Raw genomic sequence first — 21,274 nt, forward strand, 5'->3', positions numbered from 1 at the left:
AATAAAGCTTATGGAATTATTTGTACTTTGAACTCTGGAGGCCAGAGAGAGGAGAAGGGTTGATATATTTTTTAGTTTCTTTTTATGCAGCACATTGCAGCAACCACTGTCTTTATTTTCCTATTGTATCTACTGAGTATGGTGTCCATATAAATATATTATAATGAGATATCTGTGTATATTTGTATATATGTAATTCTGAATTGTATGTAAAATTAAAGCAGCTTTAATAAAGTCTGAATTGGTTTCCTCTAATGGCTTTAAGCTTTTTTTATTAGCTTTATACAAAAGACTTGAATTTTGATATTTTTCATATTTTTTTTTTTATTATTTTGGGCTGTTCTCATGAATGACACTCTTGAATTACGTCATTTTTATCAACAAAATGCGTCTTTTTTATAGTCATATATACACCACTCACTGAATCATTCTGATGGCAAATGAAAATTAAATTGTTTTGACGTTTATTATGCGTAACAGCGGCCATGTGGTAAGAACTATCCAATGGGCTTTGCTCAGTACAAACCGTCATGACTTTGCGTGGGGCTCGTTCCGTTTTGTTTTATATCCTACCTTTGGTTGCCTTTGCCCTCGTTATTTTCCACTTAGTAGTGAAACGAAGCAAAACTAATGATATTATAGTCATTTCATGTTTAGAAAAGATAAATATATTTTAATTTCTGTGTTAAATTGGCTTATAATGCGTGGTGATATGAGGCAAAGCGGCTCACATGTCTCTGTATGTGAGAATATGAACGTGACTCAGCCGTTGCTGGAAAGATACAGATGTGTAAAGCTCGCGAGAATGTCACCAACGGCTAACGGAAATTGCGCGGTTTACATTGTAAAGCTATTTTGACTGTATGAGGGCGTAATTGAGCACAAAAAGACACATTTTAATGTTTAATTGATGAGCATTTTGTTAATGTGAATATTTTGTGCCGGTTTCAGACAGAAGTTTAATCGTGCGACTCATGTTTCGACCGTTTTCCGAAATTTTCAAGGCCGAGCAAGGTTTTATTATGAAAGGCTACACCGGAAGTTGCTACATTCCTGTTTGTGCCAACTTGACAGAAGACTGGAAAGCGACCAGATGGAATTCAGCTCTGCCTTCTTAACAGATTCCTCTCATTTTATTTGTAACACACACGTTTTTAGCCAACTTTCCTGCTGACCAACAACCCTGGCGTGACCACAGAAGCTACTCCGGGAGGATCGGCTACGCTGTGAACCGGGACGGACGCGTTGAAGACGTTTAAAGATCCCCAACCAAACATCTCCTCACTGAAGGTACGGTTTCTAGCCCTTACAGTCGAAGAGCATACGCCAGTAGTTCTTCTTATGAGGAAAAAATGTTGTCCTTGACAGTATTTGTAACTTATTGTGGTGTATACAGGTAGAAAAGCTTGGTGTGGCCTTAACAGCAGTTGTTTCAGAGTGCTGTGATTAGCTTTGGAGTTTAGCCTGGAGGCGAGAGGGGTGTAGCCTCTTTAAATCACATTGTCTGGGACTCCTTATGCGGCCTTTTGTGCTATTCTTTTACTGTCTACGTCATTACATCTTAGAAGTGTTAACAATTAAGTAAGCGTGCTCTTTATACTTCAGTTGTTCACTTTATGTTCTTTATTTTTGTTATTTTACCTCCTTGCTATGTTACTTTACACGACTAGGTTAGCTGCGATAGAAACAAGCCAGCTTCCGGATGGGCGTTTCAAAATAAATCTTTTGTGCCTCAGTTGTCAGCTGTTAAACCCGTTTTATTACACTTGAAAATAATTATTTATCAATTACTAACAGTTATATCAGAATGTAACAAAGCTGGGAGTTGCTAATATGTTATTATTATTTATTTTAAGTATTTTGCTTTTTAATTCTTTAACCAGGCAGACTTTATGAGCAATGCAGTGACAGCAGCTTCTATTTCCGGTGCAGTTTTCTGCAGTGGTGATCATAAAAATTATAATTCTTGAAAACTAAATGGGCTAAAAAAGATAAGTAAGTGTGTCAGGTTTTGTTTTGAAGTAACCTGCATCCTGTGTGTATATGGCTCCCTCTGTTTACCTTGACAAACAGAAACGAGAATCAGATACACTGGACTCTTGTGTCCTGCAAAGACAGACCTGTCTGTCACTACTTCAGGATATTAACCCTCAATGATCTCACACAGAACATTTCCAGCTAACACTCTCTCAAAGGAGTGATTTAATAACAGATAAAGTGCTCCTTTGGTGGACTTTGATGAGCTTCATCTTGATATTTTCTGTTTTAATTTTGATTTTTCTCACTTGCCTCTCCAGCACATCCATATATCCAACGCTCATCTCTGCTGCGTGTCTGACTGACTGTTCCAGGGTTGAATCTTCCCGCCTTAATCGCTTAAATTCCAGTTGCATGTGTTACATTTTAGAAGAAGAGCTGTTTAATTAGAGGCAGACACCTTTCCTCACATTCTTTCTAGGCTTTATTACTCACCGAACAAGGCTTAAAAGCTTCAAAGTATGGCTTAATTAGATGTTTTAATCAAAATGCGATAACCTGCTCAAGAGTTAATCTGACTAAACTTCACAGTTTTGGAAGTGCTTTAATCTCTGAGTAAAGTTTAAGTGTGTAAACGGTGGAACCAGTCGCTCCACAGGTTGACGTGAAACCTGTTTTCAGCACGAGCCATGAAATACCAGAGTTATAATCCTTAGAGCTGCTGCAAGAATGGCACGTAGGTGTGACAGGTTACTATCAGGCGAAGCTGAAATGACTTTGATTTTAGTCATCAAAGGGACAGCCTATGTAGAAGGCGTTTGATGAGCTCACTGTGTTGGCAGTCTTTCAGTTTATGAATAAGAAGTAGATCACTGGCTCAGTTCTCACTGTAGAGCTGTGTATCTTTATCTGGGGAGTCTCAGTTTCACTGTAAACAGCAGGTTTACAGTGAAACAAGAAGTGGACACTTCTGAGGTTTTCTCCTTTAAATGTTTGCTTTTACATTCAGACCATCAATGCCACAACAAAGGTCACCATGCTCTCAGTTAATCCACCAGAAATCTGCTTAACATGTCATCACTCCTCCATGCACGCACAGCTACATGTATGTCCTGTCATGTTTATGCACAGACTAGCAGAACATATGGATTGCATATAAATATGGATTAAGCCCATTAATCTCCTCCTGGTGTAGGAAATGAAGCTGGAAAACCACCATGATGTGAACAAACTCAACAAACTTCTCTAAAAAGTGAAGAAGAAGAGCTAAGTTTTGAATGTTGGGCTCAATTGGGAGCCTCTCTGCTGGATTAATCTTAAACAGTGCGGCTTGCTGTGTGTGTTCGAGCCCCGCGGGCACCAGATTAATTCCATTACATAACATTTACTCAGTCTTAAGTAGGCTAGGAGTGAAAATGAAGGCTTCTTTCTCACCTCAGGCTTAAGATTTCACCTCAGGAAGTGTTATTAGATGATTAAAAGGGACCTGTTGAGTAATCTTTAATAATCAGAAATATTCAGTCACAGCTGCAGGAAGAAGACCGGGTGACGAGGGAGGAATCTGAGACGGGTTATTAGTCTTCTTGTTTTTGTCTGCAAAGTTTTCTGCGCAGGAATATCTAACGTCTCTGAGTATTTTCCTCTAGTGGAGGCAGTGTTCAGGAGGAGTGATAGCCGTGTTTGATGGAGAAGAATGAAGCTTGGAGTGTAATGCCCATTAACATTCCCAGATGAGGATTAGCGGTCACAAGTTCTCTTCCCTGCTCTTGACCCCGGCCTGGATTGCACAGGCCTCTGCTTCCTCCTGGATCCTTTAAACTCTGCCAAATCCTCTCCATCGCACTTTGCATTTGCACGTTTTTGAACACAAATCCCGTCACTAAAACGTCTAAAATTGGTCCAAACTTTAGGAGAGATCTGGTTTCCTCTTGCTGTGTGATTAATTGGGTTTTAATAGGCTTTGGAAAACAAGATCATGGAGATTAAACAATGACTGCTGCCACAGCCAGAGCCGGACTGTTGAAGGCCAGTGCTACCAGCGAGCACTGCACCTCTTGTGTAAGATTCAGGTGATGTTTGAGTTAGGATGTGTCGTGTGTGAGGAGCAGGGAATCAGTCATGCCTGTAATCCCGTTTTACCCCAAACTTTCCACTGAGGCTGTTTCTGGAGCCAGGTTGCCAGGTGACGACATACAGCGAGATCATTATCAGACATGTGTGCTCTGTGTGAATGTTTCAGTAACACAGAGAATCTTCAAATCTTGAAATCTCCTTTCTTGACTCTTTCCAGGTCCCAAAGCGAGTCTGTGTCCATCATGCCGCTGTTTGGTAAATCCCACAAGAGTCCAGCAGACATCGTCAGGACCCTGAAGGAGAACCTGGCCATCCTGGTCAAACAGGACAAAAAGACAGATAAGGTACAAAGCTGTGTGTTCCTGCATGTGTGTGCCAAGAGGCCTGAAGGTGACAGGAGTCTGTGAATTCAGAGCGAGGAACAGCCCGGTCCTGTCATCTCCTGACACGTTCCTGTCAGGACAGATCACGCAGGAAACAGTAACAAACGTCTTCATTTGTGTCCCACAGGCCTCAGAGGAGGTGTCGAAGTGTTTGGTGTCCATGAAGGAGATCCTGTACGGCAGTAACGATAAAGAGCCTCACACTGAGACGGTGGCTCAGCTCGCGCAGGAGCTTTACAACAGCGGGCTGCTCATTTCGCTGGTAGAAAACCTGCAGGTCATAGACTTCGAGGTAGGAAGGGTGAGGTGAGGGGTGTACGGCTCAGCTCTCTCCTCGTTGTTACTGTGTTAACCTTAATGTGTGTGTGTTTTCAGGGAAAGAAGGATGTGTGTCAGATATTTAACAACATCCTCAGGAGGCAGATCGGCACGAGGAGTCCCACCGTCGAGTATTTCTGTTCCCACCAAGAGGTCCTCTTTATACTGCTCAAAGGGTGAGACATTCACACACACACACTTATACACCACAGTTTAAGGGCTGATAAAGAGCTGACACTTCTTCTCTGTGTGAAGCTACGAGACGCCTCAGGTAGCGTTGAATTGTGGGATCATGCTGAGGGAGTGCATCCGTCACGAGCCGCTCGCGAAGGTCGTCCTCCACTCGGAACACTTCCACAGTTTCTTCAGCTACGTGGAGATGTCCACCTTCGACATCGCTTCTGACGCCTTCGCCACCTTCAAGGTAGCTGAGATGAGGCAGCAAGGTTTCGCCTCCTCAGAGTCGAATTCTGATTTTTATTTTTCTTCTCTGTTTTTCTTTGCAGGATCTCCTGACGAGACACAAAGTCCTGGTGGCTGAATACCTCGAACAGAACTACGATGCTGTAAGTGCTTCTTCTGTTTCACAACACTTCCTGCTCTCCCCTAAAAAACACACTGAGACTTTGGACTGATTCTGTTAAAGTTCCTGGAGAAATGAATCCCAGGAAAGTGGTGTTAGTGTCCCAACATGTCACCACACAAAGATCCGGTCTGTGCTGCTGGCTTCACCAGGGCCCCTTTCACGCACAAGAAGGAAACCACGCACAAGGCCGTGGCTGTCTGAGCGGGCGGATCTATGCCCTCATGTATGACGATCTGTGTGTTTCTTGTGTATCTGCAGGTGTTTGCAGACTATGAGAAGCTGCTGCACTCAGAGAACTACGTCACCAAGAGGCAGTCACTAAAGGTTTGACTCACCCTTTCATAAATCATTCAGCAGAATTTAAAGGATGTGTTTCCCTGCATCAGCCAGCAGGGGGAGCTTTCACATTCCTGAACTTCCTCCTTTTCCTCTCTGTCCTCCAGCTTCTGGGCGAGCTGTTATTGGACCGACATAACTTCACAGTGATGACGCGCTACATCAGCAAGCCAGAGAATCTGAAGCTGATGATGAATCTGCTCAGAGACAAGAGTCCTAACATCCAGTTTGAGGCCTTCCATGTCTTCAAGGTGAGATGTGTTCTGTCTTGTGTTTGAGGATGTTTAATGCAGTGTTTAGTTTCTCACATCTTTTCCTCTTTGTTCTCAGGTTTTCGTAGCAAACCCAAACAAAACGCAGCCCATCATCGACATCCTGCTCAAGAACCAGACCAAACTAATCGACTTCCTGAGCAGCTTCCAAAAGGATCGCACAGATGACGAGCAGTTCAATGATGAGAAGACCTACTTAATCAAACAGATCAGGGATCTGAAGAAACCCGCCTCCTAGAGAAGTACCCTTCACCCGACTTTTTACCTATAGGAAGACCTACAGTAGAAAAAAAACACATTAACAATAACGGTTATTCTATTTAAATCTACAAGACGTTATATGTCTTTTTTCTCTTCGTTCATCTGTGCGAGTAGTTCTCAATCACTGATTCTTTTTTCCTTTTGTAAATTTTTCTCATGATTGATTTTTTTTTTTTTCATCCGTAGCGTGTAGTGCCACAACTCTGCTGTTGGAGGCAGCTGATTGACTCTGTTTGGAGAACCAGCAGATCAAATGGTCCACAGGCTGTCCGACGAAACAGACCTGACCATTTTTGTAAAGTATCACAGTCGCCGGTCGCAGGTGCTCTGTACATGCTGCACACGAGCTTTGAATTCGGAAGCTGAAAAAGAAAAAGAAACAGAACTTAAGCGTTTTTTTCCCCCCTTTGTTTGCACTTTGTCATAATACATCAGGCGACACCTGAGCAACAATTGAAGTGTAGAAACATGATCTCAGTCGACAGTTCAATTATGATTTTTCACTCATTTCCAGCTGTAGAATAATCCACCTGTGACGAATCCAAACAAGAATAAAAGCTTTAGAAAGACTGAGATTCAGGATGTTTTTAGAGATTTGGTTTTACTCACTTCTACCAAAAAATGCCACAAAATCTGATGAAAATTTTAAGTGTATTCTTTGATGAAGGGCCTTTTAACCGTGAATTCGGGCTGCTATTGGTGCAGTGAGCTTCAATCATCACCGGTTCTCTTCGCTGGTGGCCGATAGCACTTTCTCTGTATAATAAAAAAAGAATGATCTTTTTGTTAAGCTGATCACTGTTTTCACACTGCTTGATGGTAATTTTTTTTTTTTAATATTTGGATTCATCTCTTGTCATGTACAGTTTCTGGTTCGAGTGCCATTTTTGAGTGAGAACATGAACAGGAGACACTTGTAAAGACGGCTGTTTGTGTTTTTGTTTCACTCCTTTTCTTTCTGTACTGTAACACGTGTTTGACTCTGACGTGAGACCAGGTGAGGAGACTCAGAGGTGCCTTTTTGTTTGTTTATCGGTGTGTTTTCCTTCTCTTCTTTCTTTTGTATTTGCAGCATCTTTTCTAGGGGGAGCTTAATTATCATTTTGAAGAAAATATGCTCTGGATAGAACATATTTGTTTTTGATTAAGCAGTGAACCTCTTAACTCACTATATTTGAGTTACGCTAAAAAAAACAAAACGTTTTGAACTTTTTTGCAGCTGATTGGTTGCTGTTGTGTACAGATGAGTCACACTTTCACTTTGAGGTTTGTCGCTGCAGTTGCAGAATTACGAGAGACAAACTCACAGAGAAACTTTGACTGCTGCAGGATTTGATGGTGAAACTGTGAAAAAAATCCACCTGAAGTTAAGTGGGAGTTCTTGTTTTTCTAAACCTGAATGCTGTTTTTAGATTATGTTGGGTTTAAGGTTTGAAAGTTTTGACATTGCTCCTGTAAGCAGCTGTGAGACCATCTGTAACGTCTTAAACAGTTGTCAGCAATCTGCTTGGAGGAATCCCAAAACTTTTCTTACCCTTCAAAATATGTGCAAACAGTGCAAAAGTTTCCATTTACAGCAGCATAAAACGTAAAAATCAACAAGATTAAAGCACCTTAGTGATAGTGGTGTTGGTTTTATATCAGACTTTAAATTGAAAAACTGTCATGCTTCCATTTTTCTAAAAACTGACACTCTAAAGTCAGAGTTTATTTTCCATTTTGCATTGAATCGTTCACTTTTGGCATCCTCAGAAGTCAAGAAACAGATTTTGGTTTAATTCAGTTGAACTTCAAATGTCTCAAAGCAGATTTAAGGATAATGTTGAGCTCAAATGATGAAGAATAAAAGCTTTTACAAAACAGTACCAGCTTTTTTGAGGTGTAATAAGACCAACCAGCCAAGCATCTTTGTTTATTCCATCTATTTTTTTTTTCAGCTAAAACAATGAAGCAGCAGCAGATCTTGACATTTTCATCCCAGTTTAAAATAATGAAAGCAGCAGCCACTGTATTTTCCACTCTGATGCTATAATTGTACCACAAATCACCACAAATAAACGGATGGGAATGCACGCTGAGTGTGAGTGGTGTCATTTTTCATGTGCAGTAAAATAACTAATACAACCCTCTTTATAACGGCTTCTCAACTGTTGTTTCACCTTTGGCCGGAGAGGGCGCCAAACTCCTTCTGCAATATCTACCCAAAGCAGGCGTAGAAGAAGAAGACTAACTGTTGACAACACCGGTAAAGCTCTTTATCTGTCCGGTAACTTAACCCTCTTCTTTGATTAATTGAATGTAGTTGACTAGAGTTATTCTTGTGATGTGAAGTCGATGTTTGTCTGTCTTTTCTCAGTCGTCTCTCTGTAATGGAGCGTACCTTTAGGTATGACGGGCGCAGGAAACCGCTTAACCGAGCTGCTAGCTTCTCAATGTTTAGACAGTTAGCATGCTTTTTACCACAGTGAATGGTTGAAACTTAAATTAAATGCATAAAAGACGCTTTTTAGTGTGCTATAGCTTTAAATGACGCATTTATACCTTGCTGACAGTTTTATATGTGATGCTTTGGCTTGCTGCGACCAAACCCCATTAAGAATATATGCATGAATAAATACGTATTATCTCATTAAAACTCAAATTTAACGTCAGACTTTGATTTAAAGTATATTTGTTTAATTTACAGTAAGTAAATGGGCTCAGGAAAGCTGGCAGATATGCTGAATTAATTTCCAGATGTGCTTTATTAAGATAATGCGTCACACCTGCTGAAGGAGTTATTCGAAAACAGTGGTGGGAATTCCGGCTCTTTTTAGGGATTCGGTTCTTTCAGCTCCGAATATACTCCTCATATTTCTGTTACAGAAATTAACTAACTCCCAGAAGTAATTATGAGTAAGATAAATAACTAAAGTCATTAACTTATCATTATTTTGTATGTATGGGGCTCTACATATTAAACATGTAGCAGTTTTATGAAGCGTTTAGTTTTGCTGCTTCTGCCATGTCTGCATGCTTTGCTTCATGTCAGTTTGAGCTTTAAGAAAGACAGGAAGTCTCTTAAACATCTGGTTTCACAGGGGATGCACTGATGTATCAATGTCTGCTGTAAACAAGAGTTGTGTTGCATATCTGTGCAACTAAATTTGTGCGAACTCAAAGATTGTGATGAAAGCTGAAATCCGTGCATCCCTCAGTAAAACTCACTGAGAGAAAACACTTGTTCTTTGACTTCTCACAGCTCTATCCGTTTCCCATCTCTAGTGTCAGCAGGGATGATTCAGCTCCTTGCTCCACACCTCCTCCGACATCTCCTCCTCACATCCTCCCCTCTCCTCGTCACCCCCCTCCTGGTCCTCCTTCCTCTCCCACATCAGCCCTGACTCCTCCTCCTCCCCCTCCCCGGCAAGGAAGGCTGAGTTTTGCGGGAGCCATGGTGGACGTCAGTAAGTGGCCCCTGTTTTCTCTGCTGAGCAACGAGGAACTGTGCACAATCAGACAGGCCTGTGTGTTTGGAATCTACGCAAATGAGGCTATCTACATCACACACGCCAATGAGGTGAGTTGGAACCCTTCACAACAGCGCATCTTAACTAACTCCCTTTCTTTAGCTCTAATGCATGTGTGTTATTGATTCCAGGTGTTTGTATTTGGCTGTAACAGCAGCAGCTGCCTCGGTACAGGAGACAGTGTAAGCACAATTGTGCCAAAGAAGCTGGACTTTCTGCGAGGGAAGAAGGTGGTCAGTCTGAGCTATGGCAGTGGACCCCACGTCCTGTTAGCCACAGAGGGTGGGTCATGACTCTGGATAATCAAGTCTGCAAATCATCTGCTCATACCTGAGACTGATTTAGTTTCAGTGACCACTTTTCCCCTGCCAGACTTCCCACTCCCCTGATTTTTCCGATCCTGTGTCTAATCTTTGTGCTGATTTCTCGCAGATGGACAGCTGTTTGCTTGGGGACACAACGGCTACAGTCAGCTGGGGAACGGAAACTCCAACCAGGGGGTGTCCCCAGTGCTCATCGCCTCCAATCTGCAGTCCAAGAAGGTGACAGAGGTGTCGTGTGGCTCACATCACTCCATGGCCCTCACTAATGATGGAGAGGTACGGATTGATTTAAACGCTTGAATCCACAAGCTTCACAACCCAGTCTTAGAAGGTGAAACATATCTGAAACCAATACTGCTGAATTTAAAAGCTTTATTTTATCCAAATATCTTCAAAATGATCAGGAAGAATCACATCAGATGTGTGTGACGGATTCAGAAGGCAGCATAAGTTAGAACTACTGTTGAAAAACTCAACAATCTGAAGCAGGAAGAGCTTTTTTTAATAGTGAAAGCCTCAGCGATCACTCCTCCTGCTCCACTAGTTTCAGGCTAAGCAGCTTACTCTTAAAGCTAATTAGGATGTGTGTGTTTGTGCGTGTGTGTGTCAAGAAGGAAAATGTTCCTAACAGCCTGGCTGTTTCTAGGATACCAGTTTAATGTTGTCTTACTGTTGGTTTTTTAAACAAGAGGGAGCCAGACATTTAGATTTCAAATCTGAAGACATTGTGCTAAATACAGCAGCAGCTGTGACATCAAATCCAAGTGAATGTTTCATTTTAGTCTAAAAATATAACTCTTAAAGATTTGAACTGTGTTGCATCCCTGCTCTCTCAGGTCTTTGCGTGGGGTTACAATAACTGCGGTCAGATCGGCTCAGGAAACACCGCCAACCAGCCGTACCCTCGTAAAGTCGCCGGCTTCCTGCAGGGGAAGACTGCAGTCAGCATCACCTGCGGGCAGACATCCTCCATGGCTCTGATCGACAACGGAGAGGTGACGATGCATGACATCCTGATGGCGTCTGTCTCGCTTCATGAAGCTCATGTGACGTGGTTGTTTTGTGTTTACTCAGGTGTACGGCTGGGGTTACAACGGTAACGGACAGCTGGGTATTGGGAACAATGGGAACCAGCTGCAGCCCTGCCGCCTCAATACACTACAAGGGCTTTGTATTTCACAGGTGAGTGAACCACCTCACCGAAAAAAAAAAAAAGCAGCCCTGCTTTTATCACCCTCATGACTCAAGTCTTCCCTCTTTTCCAGATCGTGAGCGGCTACGGTCACTGCCTGGCGCTAACAGACGAGGGGCTGCTGTACGCCTGGGGAGCAAACACTTACGGTCAACTGGGAACTGGCAACAAGAGCAATCAGCTCAGCCCGGTGCAGATCATGCAGGAGGAAGAGAGGTAGAGGAGCTCTGCTGTGTTGTGTCCTCCAACATTGCAACTTCTTTACGTCATTGTTTCTATACTCGAAGATAACTTTGTGTTTATGAATCTCTCTTTTGAAAGGACTGTCGAAATCGCAGCGTGTCACTCAACACATACCTCAGCTGCCAAAACCCAGAGTGGGCAGGTATTTAAACTTTTTATCCCATCAACCTTTGCTTCAGTGATTTTTGGAACCATATTTCACAGTCTGTATCTTCCAGGTGTACATGTGGGGTCAGTGTCGTGGTCAGTCCATCGTCACGCCGCACCTCACACACTTCACAAACACCGACGACGTCTTCGCCTGCTTTGCCACCCCTTCTGTCATGTGGAGGCTCACGTCTATGGGTGTGTTGACATCATTCCAGGGTGTTTTATTTTAAATGTGCTTACCAATCATGAAGGATCAAGAGTGATGAGTGTTTTAATTTTTTTTAGAGCATGATGACTTTCTGACTGTGGCGGAGGCTCTGAAGAAAGAGTTCGACAGCCCTGAAACCGCAGACCTCAAATTCAGCGTTGATGGAAAATGTATTTATGTTCACAAAGCTGTGCTAAAGATCAGGTTTGTGTGTTTTGTTTAACAACAAGCCTCTTTCTGCCTTGCTTAGAGTTAAGATAACGCTCTTCATGTTTGCAGGTGTGAGCATTTCCGCTCCATGTTTCGCTCCCAGTGGACGGAGGATCAGCAGGATGTGATTGAGATCGGACAGTTCTCGTACCCCGTCTACAGATCCTTCCTCCAGTTCCTCTACACAGACACCGTTGACCTTCCACCTGAGGATGCCATCGGTGAGCCCACAGATCAAAGTTGTAAGATGTTGATGTCATTTACATGAACTTATCCTGCATCTGTGTGTTTTGGCTGCAGGCTTGTTGGACCTGGCCACCTCGTACTGTGAAAACCGCCTGAAGCGTCTGTGTCAGCAGATCATCAAGAGAGGGATCACGGTGGAAAACGCCTTCACGCTGCTGTCTGCGGCCATTCGATATGACGCTGAGGTAGACATTCGAACAAAATGAGAAGTGGTTTTACTCTCACTGAGTCAGATTTCATTTTTTAACCCTATTTTTCTGTTTTGCAGGATCTGGAGGTGTTCTGTTTCCGTTTCTGTGTGAACCACCTGACTGAGGTGACTCAGACTGGAGCTTTCTGGCAGGTTGACGGTATCATGCTGAAGGAGTTCATCAGCCGAGCGAGCCGCTGCGGGGCTTTCAAGAACTGATGTGTAACCCCCCCTTTCTGTTTTTTTTTCTTTTTTTTTTTTTTTTTAACAAACTGCACTCTGACAAGTGGACGCCGTGTCATCCTGAGTGCGTTACGCTGCATGTGCCGCTGCTCCACGAGTAGCTGTTCTGATCACATTCCTCAGAGAGAGTCTCTGTTTGCATGACATGCAGAAAAAGCACTTTGTGGAGCACTTCTTCTGTTACACTGCATTGTATTCTGTGGAAAAGTTAAAGCTGCAGAAAAAAAACAACACCACTGAACTAAAATACATGTTTTATTTTTCAGTTTTCAGAGAAGCAAAGCTCAGATCTGGTAATCTGGCACATTTTGGAGATACAGAACCGCTGTGTTTGTGATATCGTAATTGTTGCTCTGCCTCACATAAATCTTTGCTCTTCAGCACTTTAAAAAACATCTTTATCGACTCCATAACACAACAACAGGCCAGTTTATTTTTGTTGTGGGAGAAACTGACAGAAACTGAGGTCTTAATTTGTTGCACTACAACTTTTATGAAAGTGGAGTAAAATATGTGAGTTACTGTTACATTTCAGCAGCTTCTTCTCTTCCCACGCACATGTGAAAATGACTGAAGGCATCTAAGGTGGATTTTGTGTTTCTTCATGTAGCAGATCATCAAACAAACTGAAAACGCTTTAAAACACCTGCTGCAATCTTGTTAATTCATCATTTTCCGCTGTTTTTCTTCTCTAGATGCAACATAAATAAGCTTAAGCAATATGAAAACTGATTTTTTTTTAAAAAGCGCTGTGATTTATCTGTTTCCTTAGACCAAAAACAGCCTCTCCTTTGCCTGACAAAGATAAATAGTTTATTGGCGGGCTTATCTGGAGGCACACAGGTCAGTTTCTGTTACCATGTGATGTTTATATTTCATGTTGCACTCAGATGCTTGAAACAACCATTTTACTTTGGTTTGTTATGAAAGTACTGTTTAATTCATCTTATCTTTCCTTCTGTTTTCATTTCCTTCTTGTATTTACATTTTTTGACCATACATATTCAGATTGTACTCCTTGATTAGGCATCACCATTGCACTGGTAATTGCTTGCTTTTATTTATTACAATAAGGAGCAGGTTTACAGATTTTCTGGTTGTGATGCTTTCTGTGTTAAGATAAGATATATATATTTTTAATGTGCTTGTTATACTGACAAAAGACTAGTTTTTAAAAAAAGCACTGTTATATTATGATTGTATAACTTTCTGTTCAGTTTAGGTTTTTGTTTTTATACTTAGTTATGGTTGAAAATGTTTCTGTGAAGAAATAAAAGACTGAAAACTTTTTTGTACCCAATAAACGACTTTACGACAATAAATAAATACTGTACGTATTGTATATTTTTCGTCATATTAAAACCTTTTAATTAAATAAAAACTTAAAAATATAGGGAGTGTTTGCTGCCATCCTGTGGTAAAGAACTGGTATTACCTAAATATTACAGTTAGTTATACGTCAGAAGTCAATGCGGAAGTAAACAGGAAACGCGTCAAGTTTCTGACACCGTGCAACTTTAATCTAAGTATTTTTCTCCTCACAAGTAAGTTGTAAGCTGAAGAACAAATATATTACCGTACTAAGAAACTTCAATACTAAAAATATAATTATATGTAAGTGTAGAACTACTTTTCTAACATTTTGTTAGAAATTTCGACAATTTTGAGTCCCACCGGTCAGTGTTAGCTTATTGTTAGCTCGTTTGAGAGTCTTAGCGGTAGGAGAATAATACTGAACGAAAAAAGATGAAACATAATCAATTTTTAATTCCAGCTTCGTAGTTTCTTTGATTTTTTTCATTTTATGTGCAGAATGAATGATTTTAGCCTTAATTTATTTTATTTTGAAGGCTCTAACCGGAAGTTGTGTACTTAGCGCCTCCCTATCAGTAACTACCGGGCTAAAACCATAGAGCATTTGGTACTTTATTGTCCAAAGTATGAAGTTGAAAGAAGGGAAATGAAGTTGAGATTGGACTTGAGAGATATTCTACAGAGAAATTCAGGTTGATAAATGTTTTGATGCACTATTACAGTATCAGTGTAAGAGAACAAATTTGATAACGAGAATACAATTTCCTCTTCTTTTTTTTTTAAGTTGTTATTATTATTATTATTATTATTATTATAATTATTATTTATTATTATTATTATTATTATTATTATTTTTATTATTATTTATTTATTTATTTATTTATTTATTTATTTATTTATTTATTTATTTATTTATCTATTTATTTATTTTAATTAGTAGAATAAGTGCATTTTAGTTGGATTCCCGATCCACACTCCATACCAGTTGGTGGCGGTAATGCACCAAAACGTTGTTTGCCAACCGCCATAAAACACCAAGAAGAAGAAGAAGAAGTAACCACCGGGCTAACACTGATCCTTGATGAACCCTCACCATTTTTCCAGTGTTCAACTGTAAAATCCCGGATCTGGAAGGACTTGAAGAACTGCCTGGTGCCGTACCGAATGGAGGGGGGCGAGAAGCGGTACCGAGCCGACCTGGGCCTAACCGGACCGGGTCAGAGGACGTTTGACAGCAGCACACAGTCTGTTAGCAGAGTACAAGGTGAGTCTGTATCTGTAGTTACTGTTATGGTGGAGCTCTTTCGGTTTCTATTCTGCTATGGCACAAAACAGAGAGCTACGTGTCTGACACTGTTTATAGAAGCTGTATTGATAATCAGAGGCAATAAACCATGTCAGAAACATCCTGAAGAAACACTCACTTAAGCTCTGTATTTCTCATTCTTCATCACAGCAATATCACTAAATCATCCCATTTTTTTCAAGGAAAACAAAACAAATCTTAGATTATTTCTATTGTTCTTATTATTTTGTAAAATCAGGAAGATCAGATTTAATTCCATTTATTTTAAAACTAAGTTATGTATTGCATGACAGTAGTTGTGAAGGCTGAACTATGTGGCTGTAAAGTTTTACAATGTGAGCATGTTGACACGCAGGTGAGCGCAGGACTTTCCTGTTCTTTAAAACTTGTCTGTGTGTAGTGTAGGGTGTCCTTTAAATGGCTTCCCCTCAGGTGTGTGCAGAAGGCATGGCAGTGAAAATATTTACCTCAATCATCTGATATAAGTCAGAGCTGTGAATCTGTGGTTGAAGCTGCAGCCTTGGCTGACATGACGCTAAAAATGAGTAAATCCCTCCCCTCAGGTCATGACCCCAGGTTGTCAAAGGTAAACCTGTTCACCTTGTTGAGCCTGTGGATGGAGCTGTTTCCTCAGGGGGAGCCTGATGAAGAGGAGGAAGAAGAAGAGGATCACAGACAGGTTGGAGCTCAAGAGTAAAATAGATCTTACAGCTAAAGGCACAAAAATGAGGCTCTGCAAGTCTCCACGCCTTCTCTGACATGGTTTGGTTTCTTTGTGTTCAGGTCCACAGGCTGGGTCTGGTGGTGGTACGGGACAGTAAGGTGATTGGACTCCACTGTTCAGGACGGGAACTCCATGCAGGACAGGCAGCCATCATCCGACATGGCGCCCGCCTCGCTGACTGTCAGTTATTTTTCTCCCGGAGACCTTGCGCGACGTGTCTCAAGATGATCATAAACGGTGAGGAGAGAGGAAAGAGGAGAGAGTGATCTCTGAAATCTTTAAGAATGATTTTAAAATGTTTTTTGTTTCCCCCCAGCTGGTGTCAGTCAGATCTCCTTCTGGCCTGGAGACCCTGAAATCAGTATGCTAAGGTCTGTCTCTCCCAACCAATCAAACTCCAACTCCCACAATCCACCTGGCTGTATCTCAGAAGAGGCGGCGCTGGATGCTGTTGCTACAGAGAAGCTAAAGTCAAACAGCCGTCCTCACATCTGCATACTGCTGCGTCCTCTGGCTCCTGGTTTGGCTCAGTTCATCAGCGAGACGTCCAGAGAGTGTGACTTCATGAAGCGAGTGGGTGAAGACGAACCAGAGCTGAACACACATGAGCTCTACAACAGGTACTAAGATTCTCCTGCGTAGAGAAGCACATGAAAAGAGCAGTTTTCACTTTATGATGGACTTGTTTGTCTTTGTTTGAAGAGAGCGGCTAAAGCACCTGAAGGATTTCTCCAGAAGCTTCCTGGTGGAGACATCTCAGCAGCATCGAGAGATTCTGACCCACATGGGTTTGGAGAATTTCTGCATCGAGCCATATTTCTCCAACCTGAGGCACAACATGCAGGAGCTGGTGGAAGTGCTGGCTGCAGTGGCTGCTGGGTTGCCAACGCAACACCACGGATTCCACCGGTTAGATACACTCACAGATCTTTGTCGTTGTGTACACGTGATCTTCTGGGACTGATTGTGTTTTTGTTCTGTGATCCAGGGAGCAGCATGCAAAATCCTCACTGCGGCATCACCAGGAGGAGCTGTCGCAGGAAGTGGCTCAACACTGCATCATCCAAGCCCAGCTGCTGGCTTACAGAACAGGTGTGATTTATGATGATGTTACACAGGCATTACAAAATGAATGATAGTCTGAAAAGGTTGTTTTTCTTCCAGAGGACCCAAAAATTGGAGTTGGAGCTGTGATCTGGGCCAAACGACAGTTGGTGAGCTCTTTTGCGCTGACTTCCTCTCCATTAAAAAGGTGCTGTGTTTGAGTCGACTTCTCTTCTCTCAGGCTGGGAGTGATGGGACAGGGCGTCTCTACCTGGTGGGATGTGGGTACAACGCCTACCCATCTGGCTCTCAGTACGCCGAGTACCCACAGATGGACAACAAGCAGGAGGACAGACAGAGACGCAAATACAGATACATCATCCACGCTGAGCAGAACGCCCTCATATTCAGGTCAGGAGGCAAACAAGGGACAGAAAACTCCTCCCCTCTCATTTTGAATCTGCTCAGCTGAATGTTGCTTTCTCTCACACTCAGGACTCAAGAGATCAAACCGGACGAGCCCACCATGATGTTTGTGACTAAATACCCGTGTGACGAGTGTGTGCCTCTGATCCGAGGAGCCGGCATCACACACATCTACACAACAGACCAGGATAGAGACAAAGACAAGGTGGACATTTCCTACCTGAGGTTCAGCAGCCTGAAGAACGTCAGCAAGTTCATCGTGAGTCAGTCGATCAAAGTAGATGCACTTTTTATGCTTCACCAAAGCAGAGTGTGACTTTTTTGTCTCCACAGTGGCAGAGGAGTCCGCCTGTTTCCTCTGCACCCTCTCCTCACCTTGCCAGTAAGTTCCCATGTCGTTAAGTTAAGCACATTTTTTTCACATATTTTGCATCCTGTTCTAACAGTTGTGCTGTTTCTTGTTGCAGATGGACACATCGGGAAGCATGGCAGATCAGCTGAGCAGGAGAGCCGCAGCTGCAAGAAGCTCTGCACGGACAGATCCAAAGAGTCAGCAACAAGCTGAAGTTTAAGAGGACGGGTGTACAGACAGACAGGTGGATGGACAAACCAAAAAAAAAACACACCACTTCCATATTTTCAATCACATGATTTGATATTCATGCTTTTAGGAGCTGAGAGTTTTTAAACGGAGGAAAAGGAGTGGATAAGTCTGTTATATTTTTAATCCAGATGTTTAAAAGTTTATTTAAATAATGTGAAGACATGAATCTATATTCCTGCATCCTGCTTTTGGATCCGTTAGATTTTAGTGTGCTGCTCAGATGTAGGAGCGTCTGTGTGAGTGTGCAGATGAGGACACGGCTTGCACTGTTAGCTCGCACTTTGCAGGATTTCCCAAGATTAAAAAAAAAAAAGTGGATCTCCAAATCTGGATCATGCTCATCATTTTGTGCTATACCAGCCATGACCACTAGATGGCAGGATGTCATTCGAGGAAAGGAACTACAAAGCATAATGGCAGAATGAGAAAGTGTTTTTAAGTTTATCTGAGTAATTATTGAGAGGATGCTTTTACTGCAGGAGGAATAAACAGCTCCACCTTCACTTCTTTGGAAAAATCTAGAAATAGAAATCATTGTTATGAATTATTATATAATCTGTGTGGGAAGGCTGCTTTTTTAACCGTTTTTACAGCGCCTATAGCGCAGAGGTCATGGTATATGAGTGAATGTGTTTGCAAGGCCTCCAGCACTACTACTGTACTGTAACAACACACACACATGCACACACACACTGATCCTCCACCCACTCTCCTCCACAAATACATTTCCACTGCAAATAAATCACCATGGTTACAGTAATATAATAATTGCCGTACTTGAAGGAGGCTCTGACTGATGATGCTTGCAAGGCCACTTAGAAATCGATAATTACAGAGAGAAATACGCCGCGCACGCTTCATTTGAGCAGCAGAATGAGTGTTTGAAGGTCTGTTTGATGTGCTGAGCAGGATGGAGCGAGCTGAGAGGACTGTGAGGAAATGAGAGTGCTGCTGTCGTCTCTGTGAGAGGAAATTAGCCTCATTTTTGAAAATGTGTTAACCCCAAATTCAACCGAATCCTGGTCAAAAGTCTAATTAGATTAGATTGATTAATGATATAGATCCAGATAGGAAGAGGGTCAGACCTGGACACGAGCCTCACACACTCTCAGAGGTCAGATTTTGTGCTAATGGAGCTCCCTCCTCTGCTACGAGGCAGGACGTGTCCTTGTAACCTGCTGCTGCAGCCTGCAGCCTTGCAGCAGAAGCATTAATATTTCAGCTGATGGGTCGCCTTCAGATAGGTTATTATTGTCTGATATACTGGGAGAACACACACACACACACACACACACACACACACACACACACACACACACATAGAAATCTAAATCTAACATCCCAGAAGCTCTCATTCATTTTTCATTCACAAAAATCCCGACATCATTACAGCTTGTCAACGTGCAAAATACTTAATTACTGCCTCTAACTTCTCCCTGTGTTTATGTTTGTGTGTAAGAGAGACACTTTGGTGTGTGTGTGTGTGTGTGTGTGTGTGTGTGTGTGTGTGGGCATAATTAGCCGACTTCTCTCTGATCCTTAATGCATTATTGAATATTTCAAAGGAGTCTCGATCCTTTGGGCTAAGTGGCCGCCAAGTCAGGATCACAGGGCGGGTTCGGCCGTGATGAAGGGCGGTGCAGCCATTAAGGAGTCTGGGCCGAGCCGGCGGCCTCGCGTGAACCTGGATCTCATGAATAATACACATTCTTTTACTGTATTTGGAAGCACTTTCAGATAGACCGATGAGGCCGCATTGATTTTCAGTCGTGCAATTTCAGGGAACGAGTCAATTGGATTTTAGTGGTGAATAATGGCTCGTGGAGAAAAAAAGAAAAAAGACGATTTATTGCAATTATTCCTGCAGCCAGAGAGCAACAGTCAGAGCAGAGAACTCCACAAGCTGAGACCTTGACAAGACAATAGCTGTGTTGTCATGGTAATCTGCCATTTCCTCCTGACATTTCAGAGATTTTCATCTCTCACAATTACAGCCAGTGTGTTTTCTCTTCTGAAATGCCACTGTTCATTATTAGATTTACTCTGCAGCGCATCTTACATCCAAAGAATGAGAGTGACGTATTGCAGGTGAAAGCGCTCACTCTTTTAAATGGATTCACTTATTTAGAACTCCAAACAAAGATGAAAGAGTGTATTTTTTCGAGAAACAAAGAATTTAGTTTCCTGACTCCATGATCACAAAGTATCTCCCTGCATGCCGAGCGAGATCCTGCAGGAACAGATGAAGCAATAAGAACAAACAGCTGCAGTAGATGATTTATGGAGCTGCATAAACTCCACTTTTCTCAGCGGACGGATGAGTTGGCCTCAAAATGGATCCTCTCAGCGTGTTGAATAAGCACTCCTGCTGCAGTGTGCACACATTCAGGGGGATCAGTTTGTTTAATGACAGCAGGAGCATCTTCTATCCATCATCACTTCAGCTCTGTGATTACTAAAACGCTCATCAAAGTCATATGGGGAGTGAAATGTCCAGGTGGGCTTTGACCAATCAATCAAATTGACTAAACCTCACACACACACTCCTTTCTATTTCTCTCTTCTGAGCTTTGCGGCAGCCATAAGCTGTTTCCATTAAACCTGCGCTGCATTAAGCATTTGGGTTAAAAGCTTTCATAATCAGGTGTGTTCTCATTTTAGCGAAGACGATCAATAGCGAGGGTTGGCACGTTGTGTGTAGGTGTGTGGAGAGGCCTGAGAGTCACATATTTAGCCCTTCTGTGTGTGTGTTTGTGTTTTTTCGCCTGTCTGAGAGTGTGTTTACAGTGTGTCTTCAGTTTGCGGGGGCAAACTGTTTCCTACAGTGATCTCTTCATTCTGCGTTTGTGAGGTTGTTCTGTGGATGCTGCGCTTGTTTTTCTTTTACTGCCTGACGCCCCCTCAGTCGATCCAGAGGTCCACTCTGCAGACTGCAACAGCACAAATGTAGAGTTAAAGCCCATTAATGAACACATAGGAACACATGCTTTGGTTTGGCTTGGATGCACTGTATTTATTTAAAAGAAAAGTCAGGATGTTGCATTAAATGTTGATTAAAACTGAACATAATTGTCTGCAAATCATTTAAAGCTTCATTTTAATTGATGTGAAATTAATCTCCAAACATGTCGCAGCA

At 42.2% G+C, this 21,274-nt stretch overlaps 3 protein-coding genes across 3 annotated transcripts; all 3 read left to right on the forward strand.

The window, feature by feature from the left end:
• The first annotated feature begins 1,055 nt into the window (after window positions 1-1,055).
• On the forward strand, window positions 1,056-7,772 carry cab39l (calcium binding protein 39-like). The gene is made up of 9 exons (XM_074664854.1): window positions 1,056-1,290; window positions 4,268-4,394; window positions 4,561-4,725; window positions 4,809-4,927; window positions 5,007-5,175; window positions 5,258-5,317; window positions 5,596-5,661; window positions 5,781-5,924; window positions 6,004-7,772. Exons 2-9 carry the CDS (start codon window positions 4,293-4,295, stop codon window positions 6,181-6,183), a joined length of 1,005 nt encoding a protein of 334 aa, XP_074520955.1. The 5' UTR covers window positions 1,056-1,290; window positions 4,268-4,292; the 3' UTR covers window positions 6,184-7,772.
• A 620-nt stretch (window positions 7,773-8,392) lies between these two features.
• Window positions 8,393-13,375, forward strand: LOC141786219 (RCC1 and BTB domain-containing protein 1-like). The gene is made up of 14 exons (XM_074664972.1): window positions 8,393-8,472; window positions 8,563-8,592; window positions 9,471-9,765; window positions 9,847-9,997; window positions 10,148-10,314; window positions 10,875-11,033; window positions 11,113-11,220; window positions 11,304-11,446; window positions 11,552-11,615; window positions 11,692-11,818; window positions 11,909-12,035; window positions 12,111-12,262; window positions 12,342-12,472; window positions 12,556-13,375. The coding sequence occupies exons 2-14, from the start codon at window positions 8,576-8,578 to the stop codon at window positions 12,694-12,696; spliced, it is 1,782 nt and encodes a 593-aa protein (XP_074521073.1). The 5' UTR covers window positions 8,393-8,472; window positions 8,563-8,575; the 3' UTR covers window positions 12,697-13,375.
• Window positions 13,376-15,041: 1,666 nt separating this feature from the next.
• cdadc1 (cytidine and dCMP deaminase domain containing 1) lies at window positions 15,042-21,165 on the forward strand. Its single transcript, XM_074664828.1, has 11 exons — window positions 15,042-15,298; window positions 15,904-16,019; window positions 16,124-16,301; window positions 16,381-16,684; window positions 16,767-16,973; window positions 17,053-17,156; window positions 17,229-17,278; window positions 17,350-17,519; window positions 17,604-17,793; window positions 17,868-17,916; window positions 18,002-21,165. Exons 1-11 carry the CDS (start codon window positions 15,199-15,201, stop codon window positions 18,097-18,099), a joined length of 1,566 nt encoding a protein of 521 aa, XP_074520929.1. The 5' UTR covers window positions 15,042-15,198; the 3' UTR covers window positions 18,100-21,165.
• Window positions 21,166-21,274: the final 109 nt, after the last annotated feature.

Source organism: Halichoeres trimaculatus, unplaced genomic scaffold (genome assembly GCF_033239565.1).
Source record: "Halichoeres trimaculatus isolate MK-OKI-2021-1 unplaced genomic scaffold, fHalTri1.1 fHalTri1_scaffold_24, whole genome shotgun sequence".
Classification (NCBI taxonomy): domain Eukaryota; kingdom Metazoa; phylum Chordata; class Actinopteri; order Labriformes; family Labridae; genus Halichoeres; species Halichoeres trimaculatus.